The following is a 12,629-nucleotide window of genomic DNA, read 5'->3' on the forward strand; positions in this document are numbered from 1 at the left end:
AAGTCTATTCCAATAAGCTTTCCACCAAAAAAACGGAATGCAGGGAATGACCTTAAGCTTCCATACGCAAGAGAAATGAAGACCACCTTCCTCATTAAATGGCTGGCAGACCTCCCTGTATACTTCCTTCATCCTAATCGTCAGAGTGAACAGAAGACCCCCATGTCAAAGTATCAGAACAGATGCTTCTAGGAATTGGTACAGCTGAAATTTCTCGCACCACCTCATCAGGGAGAAAAAAAGCTAATAAACTAAGATGCCAATCCCTATTAGGAATGAGATAGTGGGAGAGAGACAAACCTTCCAACAGCTCTGACATGTTCATAGGAATAGGCCTTCTATTCAATGCAGTCCCACCGAGCCAAGGGTCTTATAACAATCGCACCGAATTACCATCTAAAATCTGCCACTGGAAGTTCTCTTTAATAGAATGACTGGCTTTACATATCTCCTTATTAATAGGAAATGAATGGGCAGCAACATAGAACCCATCCCAAGAACCCTCAAACCTCCCTGGAGAACACGGCTCCACAACGTATTTGGTAGCGGATCCACTTTTCCTTATCTGTTAACGTATACCTTTCCTCTGCCTATGAGCTAGCTAAAGATCCATCGTTATCCTTTCCGGCAATGGAGGCGGAATCAATGGTCATGTCAGGTTTCAGATTCAAAGAGAGATGTCAAGCAAGCGCCGAATCTGAGTACTCAACTTGCCCGACCCGCCTCTTCCACTAGACCTCGTCTTTCAAAGAGCAGCAGCCCTGCAAGCCTAATAGAACCTTGTTTCCCTATTACTTACTTTTGCTTTGAGCGTCGCACTCCAGTGGCTTTCTTTCCTATGGCTTGGATGGGGGTCCTCAACAAGATCTATATCGGTTTCATTATTTACTTATTTAGACGATAGATGATGATAGAGAGCAGACTGGCTCTGAGGAAGAATATCTTAAGTAGTTGAATCCGCTCCGCTAGGTTAAATTGTATGATCTGAATGTAGGAGGACTGCTGCTGGTGACACAATTTCTTTTGGGTCTGAAGAATGAACTCAGAGCTGCAGTGGAAGTGCAGGTGCCTAACTCAATTAGTGAAGCTGCATCTTTTGCTCAATCAAGTGCGGGAAGGAGTTTTGGAGAGAGGCAGGCACTACATGAACAAGAAGGACAGTAACTAGAATTATAAGTCGGCTGCCCCGCAGCAGCAAGGCTATGTCTCAGTCAAAGTTCGACAAGGGGCAAAACAGTTGAAGGAATACAGAAGAGAAGGGCTAATGGTCTGTGTTATAAGTGTGGAGAATAATATTATCCTGGTCATGTATGTGCAGCACCAGTTCAGGCTCAGATTCAGGCAGTATAGACCACTGATATATTGTCTTATGACATACTTTAGCCAAAGATACGGCTTTCCTTTCCCTTGCTAGCCGCCCCCTCTCTTGCCTATCAGCTGGGAGTTCGCATACAACACAATAGCTGCTACCATTTCACCATTGAGGTGGGTGGCTCCGTACAGGCACTATACATAAGCTCTATTCCTTACAGTCACTATATACTACGTAAGAGCTTAAGTCCATCGGGAGAAGCGCTCCGGATCTTGTCCAGGAGGCTGATGAGAAGGTATAGATGATTCGGAAAACGCTTGTTAACCACGCAGAGTAGACATTCGTCTTATCAATAAAAGTCAGGGTTGAAGTGTTATGCGGAGGGATTTATCCAATGGATACTGATACCCACTATAATAAAATAGTGACGATAAATCTGGCAGGTGGAAGATTGAATGGTAGGGAAATGACGACCCTTTCTAGCTAACTTCACTAACAACTCTTCTATATGTGGCCACCAGAGCAACACAAATGCATTGATAAGTAGTTTGCCTATCCCCAACCTGGTAATCAAATCGGAGTGAGAGTTTCACCCATGGGTGTGTAGTAAGGTCACTTATCTATCTTTATGTCAAACAAACCTTGGCCCCACGGGAAGATTTAGCGGGATAGCTTCTTTTTCGCTGAACACTCACTATATTCAGCTAAAGCTGGATGCATATTCTATTATATCTTGCCTTGGTAGAGCGAAACTTTGAACCCAACACAAGCAACTCTCCCGGTTTAGCGATATTGATGGGTTCCAGCCTCATTCCACTAGCCCTAAAAGCATTCTAAATATATAAAAGAGGGGGAATGGATTCTACAAGAAAAGGCGGGCAAAGGTAGTTCAGGGGTCAATTCTTGGAGCATAGCTCATTTCTAAGTCCCCAACCCATCTCGTGCTCGTGCTGTACGCGATCGAATCTTGCGGCCGGATAGAGCAATGGAATCACCGAGTCGTATGAAAAGAGGGCTCTTCTTTTTAATCTTAACACAAAGGCTAGCTCCCCTGGGGGTTGTCATATTACAATCATTTGTATTACTTTCCTACCAATCCTGAACTAGCTATGACCCTTATAGCGAGCCTCGCTTTACCGTTTCAGATAGAAACATATGGCGCTCCTAAAGTCGATTGGATACTTTCTTTTTTATTGAATTAAGCTAAGCCGTGGACTTTCTCACGTGAAGAACTCCTTCTTATGAGCTCATGGACTTGATCAATGCTAGTTCAAGTTCACGTCATATTAGGAAATTAGTTCATTAATTCGTTTATTTGCCAACGAAGAAGCCTTGCGCTACTCGGAAAGTACTGACTAGAGGGGCGTGTGGATCCACAGTCCTAGCCATTCTCACAACGGGATAATAAAGCGAACAAAGACCATGAGAAGAGATTACAACATCCAGAACGAAGCCTGTCAAGCCAACCTTCCCTCACTATTTACTATCTTCTGCTGGTACCGGCCTACTCTTCATTGATACAGGCTTCTGCACTTTTTCATGAAGACAAGCAAGAGCTATCATCTGTCTTGGAGTTCTACCATGAAGAAAGAGGATCTAATAGCTAAGAAATATTTGCAGCAGCTAATGAGCTGACAGAGCAAATAGGAAGGTACACAGAGATTAAAGACATTCATGTTATTACAAAAGTATGTTTCCAATACTGGGAGAATGATTATGCTGGTATGAAGAACCTCATGTCTTTGGTTGCCAGTATTAGCAGGATAGCCGCGCGTATTCAGCAGCCAGTTATATTGTCCAATAAATACTGGGTTACAAGCCAAGACTATTTTGTCAAGGATCCTGTCAGAGTAACATTGTGGTATAAGCCAATTACCCCGGAGTATTTGCCTTTCTTTACCTATTTTATTATAGATTTATTGCTTTCACATGCCATGATATTTCTTCCTTTCTTATCGATTACGGCTAGAAAGAGAGGTTGGTGTGGTCCATACATCACTATCATAGATCCACTATGTACTGGTAACGTTAGCCTATTCGTAAATCCTCAGTACTGTACGTACTCGAGAGAAGTTGCTCCCTTCCATGACAAAGACTAGTTAAGTTTCACTATCTCCTTTCTCAACTCACTATATCCCAGCTGCACAAGAGTAGTCAATAAAATCATAAAAGTAAGAAGGAAGCAAAGCAAAGGATCGGATGTGGCGGGATACGAAGTGCACCGCTAAGCCAATACGAATGTATACATACGAACCCACGCCAATACTAGTAGTAGGGGTATTGAACTCAATTAAAGATTAGGGCACGGTTTCCGGTTGACTTTTCGAATCCTATCCTCTGTTTCTGGTTAAACCAATTAAATAGGAGTATCCACCCAACTTTCATATGCTGTTGTTCCTATACGCTAACGGGTTCATCTTTATAGGCAATGATTTCATTTGTATTCCAATTCGTACGTATACCCCATCGCTTTGTTTACCATCCCTATCGTCTCGAATAAGGTTTCCTAGCCTAGCCCATCTCGGTGTCAGCTACCGAAAGAGAAAATTGGTCTAAGGGCAGCATCTACTCGTTCATCGCTTGCCTCACATCGAAAGAGGCATGGCTTCTCTCTTCACTCACTCCCCTGTTTGCCAGCTTCAATAGCATGGAAGAAGGTGTTCAAAGAACATAGTTTCACATCTACATTTTCTCCATTTGATCAAGATCAATAATTCACTTATAGAAATAGAATAGAATAGAAATATCAAGAGAAACACTCTTCTTTCCGAAGATCCATTTCTAGTGGGACATCGTTCATAGGGAGCGCACATCCAATGCGCCCTCTACTCTTCACTCTTCACTCTTGTGCTCGATATCCTCTTCAACAAGGATTTGCGGCTCCAATCCCTTTATTTTTCCAAAGGTAAAAGATGGAACAGACCGAATCCAAAATGGAGGCGGGTGTCCCTTTCCTAATGCTTTCATAGCTTTTGCTCGTATCGTCGGAATCCGAGCTCTATGGGTATTCAACAAGAACCCAGCTGGGATAAATAAAAATGGGTATACTTTATAATGATCATGCCCTTCATTCATCTCTTTTCAAACTAGGAATACATCGTGGAATAGAATTGATCATTTATTTTTCATTGTATTATAGAGGCTGTTAGCGGAATTATTGCATTCGAAGTCAAATAACTTGCTATAATGATACTAGTACCTATTGCGGCATAACGCATTTTTGAAGGTTCATCATTGAGCGCGTATTCACTCTGCGGAAGTATATTACAAAAGGGGTACTTATTTCGATATATCGATATAACTCTATTTGTTAGTTTCAGGAAACTGGTACATATTTCTAATAATAATAATAATATATATATATTATTATTTGGTATTTACCAATTTTAGACTAAGCATAAATTCATTTGGAAAGAAAAGGGAAATCCCCTGAAATAAAGGATTTTTACTACGTTACCCTCAAAAAGAAGAGGAAGACAAACTAGCCAAGAGACAGAAAAAGGTAGAGACCAACCACCGAAACAAGGGAGTAAGGGCTAGGGGGATATGGGCCAAGAAAGGTCCGATGTATCGGTCAGCTATACCTAATCCTTCACTCAAAAACGCATCACACCCTTTGTAGGTTCAAGCCGAAGTCAAGCATGATCACCTACTGCAAACTCCAAATATCGTGGTCGGCGTACCTGGTCCTGAACTGCTTTTAATCTAGAATAAGTGGAATCTTCTCGGCACTCTCCTTCATCTTCTGTGGCCCCGTCGGTCGGTACGTGCCAACCCCAACAAATCGGGGTACGACAAAGGTTCCCGTAGAGTGCTTCGAAAGGTGCCATTCCGATGCTAGAGTGATAGCAGTTGTTGTAAGCAAACTCGGCTAATGTATCTCTATGCCTATTTAGTAGGCCTGCTCATTGATGCTCTTCGGGCCGATTGTATGGGATGTGTTCTGGTGTACAGTGGGAGATGCAAGGATATCGATTGAAGTTTGATTTGTTGGCCATGGAGTTGGGAGCATATGATGTAGTCCTAGGAGTAGACTGGATGAGGAAATTCCCTATTATTTAAATAAGTCTTTCCGTTGGTTGTAACTAATCCCGTACCCGCTGCTGCGGAATTCCTTTTACCTAACCAGGATTGCAGTAAAGATAAACAACGTTGGGCCTGCCTGCTTGTTCAGCACCACCCATTCCCATGGGAATATATGGGTTTTTCGGTCCAGTGGGAGGATCATTTTCCTTGGAAGGTAATTTTCCCAACCAATAAGTATTGGGCTCCCAAGTAAACAAAGCGAAGGATCAAGTAACCAACATGTTGCGGAGCAGCCAAGTAAACCCAGAAATGACTCAAGTAATCCAAGGGCAGAGCAACGTAATCCAACGGAGGGGCTACGTGATCCAACAGAAGAGCTACGTAAACAAGGAACACATGAACCTGCTAAGGATCCACTCCACCTGCCAAGTGGACCAATCACAAGAGCTCGGGCCGAGAAATTCAATGAAGTAATCCATATGCTGATTCAGCAAGCCAAGCATTGGAGTTGGTATTCAAAGTTTCTTGAATAACCTAGCTGTCTGAAACTCGCCAATGGGATTCTGTGTAATCCTCCGGTCTACATGGTGTAGGTAAAGGGCAAAAAAAAGTCGCTAATTAGTGGCACTGAAGTATGCACCCGGCGTGTAAACTTATTCTTTTTATTTACCAATGTCGCTATCCGACTGATCATCCTTTGAGACCACGGAGAACATCAGAGAGAAAGATACGTCACCTAAAAAAAATTTACACCCTGACTTATATGAGTCGGCTAGAAACTCAAGGCCTGGCCTTTTGTGGGAGAATGCTGAGTCCTTCCCAAAATCGCCTGGATCAACGAAAGATCTGGATAACGCTAGGTTGTGATACTGATGTCTGATTTTACTCATATACATCCGATAGTGAAGGCCGTGAAGTTTGAACAGCCTCACTTAACCCTGGTTCGGTAACCTTTCTAGCGCCCAGGTATCCATGACCTGTAGATAGAGGCCCACTTTCCATTGGATACTCCGAATAAAAGAAGAAGTAGTTACCTAATCATGGGTCTATACGTAAGATCTCCTTGCGTAGAGGTTAAGGCCAGACGGATTACTGAAATGTAGTTTTACTAACGTTTCCTCATCGACTGCGAGAGTTTGTGGTGTGTGTTCTCGGACCAAAGAAACCAAACAAGCATACCTTTCCTTTAATGGAGTATCTTGGGTATGGTACTCCCTCTTTATCAGCTCGATGTTCAATCAGCATTCCTTCACGGGGATCTTGACCGGATGTAAGTCAAGATTGCTATTATCTTATTAAAGAACATAAACTTCAAAGCTTCTAGTCTGTCCCAACTCTTTCGAGCCGCTCTCCCAGTCAACGTTCAAAGGCATCACCATACCATAGCACTTTTGAGCTTGAGAAATGCTTTTCTGGCTTCTTCTCCACACCTTTCTTTAACAACTCAGTTAAAGGCCTGCTGATAGCTCCATACCCCGGTACAAACCTCCTGTAATAACCCCTGCAACCCTCGGAGTTCTCTGACATTGGCTGGTTCTGGCCAAGCTGTCATGCCCTCTACCTTGTTTGTATCAGTAGATACCCCAATTTCATAAATAATGTATTTCCTTTATGAAATTTGGCTCACCCACAAAAAGTTTGTTCTGCCGGAACACTTCCTCTAGCAACTTGAGATGCTCCACCATGGTAGAACTGTACACTAGAATGTCATCGAAAAAGACCAATACCCCTTTCCAACATATCTCTTTAAAAACACTATTCATGAGTTGTTGAAAGGTTGCCGGGGCATCACCTTGAATTCAAAAAGCCGGTCCTTCAGGCTGTTTTGTAGATATCCTCTTCCTTTCATTCTTATTTGGTGATAACCAGCCCTCAAATCTATCTTAGTTCACACCTCATCCAAAAGTGCCGGTCTTCTATGATAGGAATGGGGTTGAACCCCTTGCAGAAAAAGTAGGAAAATGGACTGAAATTGTTGGATAAGTGGATTTGCAGTATCTCAACAATCAGAACAGCGAATATTCCATCATCCAAACTAAGCTTCCTCAGATCCTAACCCATTGGTCATTATCGAGCCTCGTGACTCCGGCTGTGTTGATATCTTCGTATTACCTGTTATCATTCTATCTATCTGGTTATTGCTTTATGTGTTGGTTGGTATTGAACTATTTAAGTTTAAGTAGAAGTGATTTCTTCCTCATTAGCTCCATTTTGATTATCATTTGCATCTTGTGATGAATGAAGTGAACTTGAGCTCTCTAGTGCTTCTATTTTCTCTTCGAAAGCATTTACTAGTATTCGATGAGATTCTGAAAGACCAGAAAGACAAGTGATATGAACTGGTTTTGTATCCACCCACTTTCCTTCGTTATCTTCAACTCTTTCTCTTTTGGTAGAGGAAGGCATTCCCAGTATAAATGATGATTCTTGCTTTCGTATTGTTAATGTTTTCAATTGTACACGGAAGGGGTTTGTGACCACTACCATTTTAGTAAGGGATTTATCCTCATATTGTTGGAGAAACCATTCTTTGCTAACATGGCTCAGCCTAGCAATGGCTGGGAATTTATTGTCCCAGAATGCAAAAAAAAATGTCCGCCACTTTGTTGCTTTCAGCACGTTTTCTAATGAAGTCAAGCCCCTTCTGGATGTCCGCTGCTGCACTATGCTGTGTCTTACCATAGACAAGAGGCATATACACCTTCTTCACCAACTTTCAGTTAAGGTGACGGCTAACGGCTTCCTTGACACTAGCTTCCAGAGATTATGATGGAATCTCCTCTTTGAAGTCCTCTAATAGTGAGGAATATAGGTCATATACTTGATCCTCACCATCAACCCGTCAAAAGTTAGTACGCACTGCTAGATCCTGGAAATAGCTCATTATCTGGTAAGCAGACGAGGATGCATCACATATATATGTGACATCCGCAACCTCAGATTTGGGTTTAGCATTTACCTGTTTCCTTCCATCCAACCTGGGAAGGGATCCCTCCATGTGCTCTCTATGACACTTGGCCTGATTGTTACCACCGGTATCTCTCCTCGCATGCAGTTGATGACCATCTCGCCCATGGCCTTTGTGAACACATAAGTGTCTTGCCAACCATAGAGTTTGGCCCTATGAATAAATAAATTGCACAAATCAAATACTTCATGTGTGTATTCGTATCTACAGACATGAGAAAGTAACAGGGAAATACTAGAATACCTCGACTACCTAACTCTTTCATTTCTTGAGTAACAGAAGCAGAGGCAGAAGAATGCCTTCTGGAGTAAAAAGCCAACTTGATCTCAGCCTCGATATCCAACACGGTATTCTGATGTGCCGAAAAATCTGAGGAACCTATCCCCTTTGTTATGGTATCCCCTAAGCAAAATGGCTTCTCTAGTATCAAACCTTGCCTCTGCCCATTCACATATGCTGTTTGGCCAAAAACATGACATGCAAACATACTGCTAAAGCTTGTTTGTAAGCTTTTGAGATTAATAGAAACAGGTTACCATTTGATTTCGACCACAAGAAACTCTTATTTGGCATTCTGACCTGTTGATACTTGCAAGAAGAGCTTCAGTCTTCGAAACCGCTGCGCGAAACTCATTATCCGGAATGGCCCCACGGTGTTGATGTCTAGTGCTACATCATACCTGCAAGTTGCAATACTTTTATTGCTATGGAATGTGAACTTACACATTTAGTAATGGAAGCAATCCTTGGTGCAAGACTAGTATAGCTTCACGAACCTCTCATCAAAAGTGGTATTTGATGCAGAGTTTACGATAACATCCACTTCTTCCGCGATCTCTTTGGCTAACTCAGGAGCAATGCCAATGTTGGCTTCCCTGAAATTACCAACGACTGGAACCTGCTTGCTTAATACAAAGCTGTGGTAGTTTTTCCCATGGATTTCCTGTAAACATCTGAACAACTCAGTATCTTCTACCTGTATTGCAGACGGAAAATATGGTCATTTGCATGAAGAACAGAAAGTAGTCCGAAGTAATCATCATACCTCGTTCTTCAATCTTTTCATGGCTGCTTCATTGTCCTTGGCCTTGATCAACACGTATATTTTACCAACATCAGGATTTGTCCTTAAAATGGGATCGATAAGAACTGATGATCAGAATCCGACAAAGTAGAATGGAAGAACAAAGGAAGGAAGTCAGGTAGCTTAGAGCAAGACAAAGGCAGAATGGAAGAACAGCCTAAAAGTGGGGGGCCAGACAGAAACTGTCTCACTCAAACTGGCATTTGAAAATGCTACCCGCCCTTCCCCTATTTCTGCATTTCATTCTTCTATTCCTTCTGCTTGCTTTTCTAGTTAAGCTGCTCATAAACTAGATCCATAAAACTCACTCAGCTACTGTCTTCTTTCTATAATTGGTCTCTAAGTCCAAGTAATCGATAAAGTATAATCCTCTTCCCAGCTCCGCCACCTCCTTTCTACCGAGTATGCTCTACTTGAAAGAACATATTTCTCAATAAATAAGTGCATTACTATATTCACAGCTACAAACTAAGCCTAATTTCCAATATGTCATATGTATCACTTTGATGTTGTGGGATCACTGGCTTCTTGCTCAACGGATTTCGCTTCTGCACTTGACTTGAGAAGGGCGAAGCCTTCATGACCGGTACCGGTATCTGTTCAAGAAGTCAGTACTTATGCGGCACTGAACAAAGGGTGAGATCGATGAAATGCAATACATGTTTGAATATTTCCTATCTTCTTCCAGCCATCAAACTTGTTCAATTCGTTTTCTTGAGATCTGTGGAATAGTGATATCATACTTGAATCCACATTCCCAGTATTTGAGGAAGAAGTAGAATCTTAGTCCTTTCTAATTTCTAAGTTGGGAATTTGATATCGACTAAATCAAGAAACTCGATTTCACTATGATATGACCACTGAACCCTTTGATGCAACATTTCTTGTTTCCAGAAGATCTCGGATGGTTTCTGAAGCTTCCATGATCTTGTAAAAGAAAGAAACCCTTTCTATAAGTCATGAAGACGTGGACCAAAAGACTAAGAAACTGCACAATCTATTGATTGACTGAAAAACTCAAGCTGAGTAACTTGCTGGAATGATCGCTCCGGCTCTGGGCCGTCTGATCTTCGGGATGCAGAATAGGGGATCGCTTGCCAACCATTAGTTAGGACCAGTGAAAACCCACGCTTGGTGAAGGCGAAGTTCAGTTTGGAGATCTAACAATTCCTTATGTCGTGTATCCTCGATTGATGCAGCCTCAGATGCTTCAATTGTAGATTTGAGTATTGAGCGAAAGGTTACACCACCTATAGGTTCTGTATTACAGGCCAATCCTACTCCACTAGTACCAATAGGCGGCATAGGGGAAAAAGCACAACACCTAGGAATAGGAATCAACAACACAAAAACTTTCTGAGAAATTACCCAGCAAGAAAACGTATGCGCGTGGGCGCAACGGATTTCGCTCCCGTGCGCTCATCCCTTGCTTGTTCTTTCGGACTAGCACTCTTTCCCTCTCTTTGAAGTAGATTTCTCAGCTCCACGAGTCAAACGAAATAAGGCGAAAGGCCCACTACTTCTTCATTCATGGCTTATTGATTTGATTGATCCCCCTTTCGTATTCATTCGACCTGAGGTGAGGTTGGAACAAGAGTTTTCATAAAAAGAATGGTTCTTTTATGCAATTATGAACGGGCAGGCCTCTTGTGGATTCCTCCAACTCTATGAATGAAGGGGGGAGTATGAGGAAGGCCGATTTTCTTTCTATATGAAGATGAAAAAAGGATCAGGGTCAAACATTTCTTACTTTTGTTGAGTATGACTGAATGAGGAAGAGCTCCTTATGTGGTATCACTTTACCACCATCTGAAATGCGCGAAACTCCGATTGGTGGAAGCCAGTCCATGAAGATTCTCCCTTCTCTTACGTGAAATTCCCCTCTTTCGGTAAGCATCCAGTATCTCAGCAAATGAACATTTCTCTAAGCTTATCCTGTAGCTTATACGTCGTTTGAAAGCTGCTCCAAGGATCCAACGAATAGCTAAGGTTTGTTGACGATCCCTGGCTACAATCCCAGGAACATCATAAATAGTACCTGCGACTCCTACTTTGACCACTTCGCATATTGGCTTTATATTATCTACGGCGTCAACCATAAGTTTTATTACATCGCGTTCAGTTCGAGCTAGGCGGTGAAAAGTTTTATAAACAATAGCACGAACTCTCGTTCTTTTACCATCGATCATGCGAAAGTTTACCAATTTCTTGATCAATTCTTTTTGCTCACCATCAAAGTCCCCCATATAGCTGAGAATTTCCGAGCAATTGGAAGCCGCTTTCGATGACGAGGCCGATAAATTGATATTACGCGATCGTTACTGTCCATCTTTTTCAGCTCTGCTCCCGAAAAGAGAAAGGAGACTGATCTTGACGTCGGCGTTGGTTTTTCCAACGAAACATTCTTTCACGAACTAAATGCTAGTTGCCTTGTAACGCATACACTGGAGCGTTTGTCCCATCGACGAAGGCCACTATACGCGTTTTCTGAAGAGCAACATGAGACTTTCTTTTCCTCTGGCTACTAAGATGTTTCAGTTCGCCAGGTTGTCTCTTGCCTGCTCATGGATTCAGCAGGCAGTTCAAAAGGTTGACCTATTTGGGAATCTCCGGATCTATGCTTATTTTCAACTCCCCGAAGCATTTCGTCGCTTGCTACGCCCTTCCTCGTCTCTGGGTGCCATCCTTTCTCCTGCATTTTCGTGCACATAAGCATAGCTCCAACCACTTTTCATGCTTAGCAAATGCTGTAATGAGGGTGCTGAATGTATACGGATCTGGCACAAGATCTCTGTCTGCCTTTTCTTTCAGCTGATCCTCTACCTAATGGTTCAGACCCTGGCAGACACCGGTGCGAGAACAGAGGCAAGTCAACTATACCAGCATTTCTGAAGATAGGCAACTCTTTATTTCTGAAGATAGGAATTCAAGATAAATAGATCCGCATTCAAGTTTTAGGCTTGTGTCCTTTCATCTAGAATGGCTGCTGCTTGGTCTTCAGTGAGCGAAGTCATTTCCTCAATAGAGTTCTTTGCCCGACAAAAGTGAATCTTGATCTTTCTTCTTGATAGTTTGTGATCGAGCCAATCTCACAATTTCGATCTTGCTACTACCACTATAGCCCTGAGTGACTATGGCTACCTGAACTGAAGGAGTTCCCACAAGACCTGTGAATGTCAACTTCACTCTAAGGGTAAAGCATGCTCGCTCCTTCGCTCGTACGAACAATCACTCGTTGC

The 12,629-nt window shown here is 42.4% G+C and overlaps 1 protein-coding gene across 1 annotated transcript; it reads right to left on the reverse strand.

The window, feature by feature from the left end:
* Nucleotides 1-9,757: 9,757 nt before the first annotated feature.
* Nucleotides 9,758-12,293, reverse strand: LOC123427157 (ribosomal protein S7, mitochondrial). Its single transcript, XM_045111129.1, has one exon. It carries the CDS (start codon nt 11,634-11,636, stop codon nt 11,190-11,192), a length of 447 nt encoding a protein of 148 aa, XP_044967064.1. The 5' UTR covers nt 11,637-12,293; the 3' UTR covers nt 9,758-11,189.
* Between the last annotated feature and the right edge of the window lie 336 nt (nt 12,294-12,629).

The sequence above is a fragment of the Hordeum vulgare genome, chromosome 2H, assembly GCF_904849725.1.
Source record: "Hordeum vulgare subsp. vulgare chromosome 2H, MorexV3_pseudomolecules_assembly, whole genome shotgun sequence".
In the NCBI taxonomy this organism is placed as follows: Eukaryota; Viridiplantae; Streptophyta; class Magnoliopsida; order Poales; family Poaceae; genus Hordeum; species Hordeum vulgare.

Excerpts from the sequence above, each read along its gene's own strand:
- LOC123427157 (XM_045111129.1), bottom strand. The coding sequence starts at position 11,636 with ATGGGGGACTTTGATGGTGAGCAAAAAGAATTGATCAAGAAATTGGTA.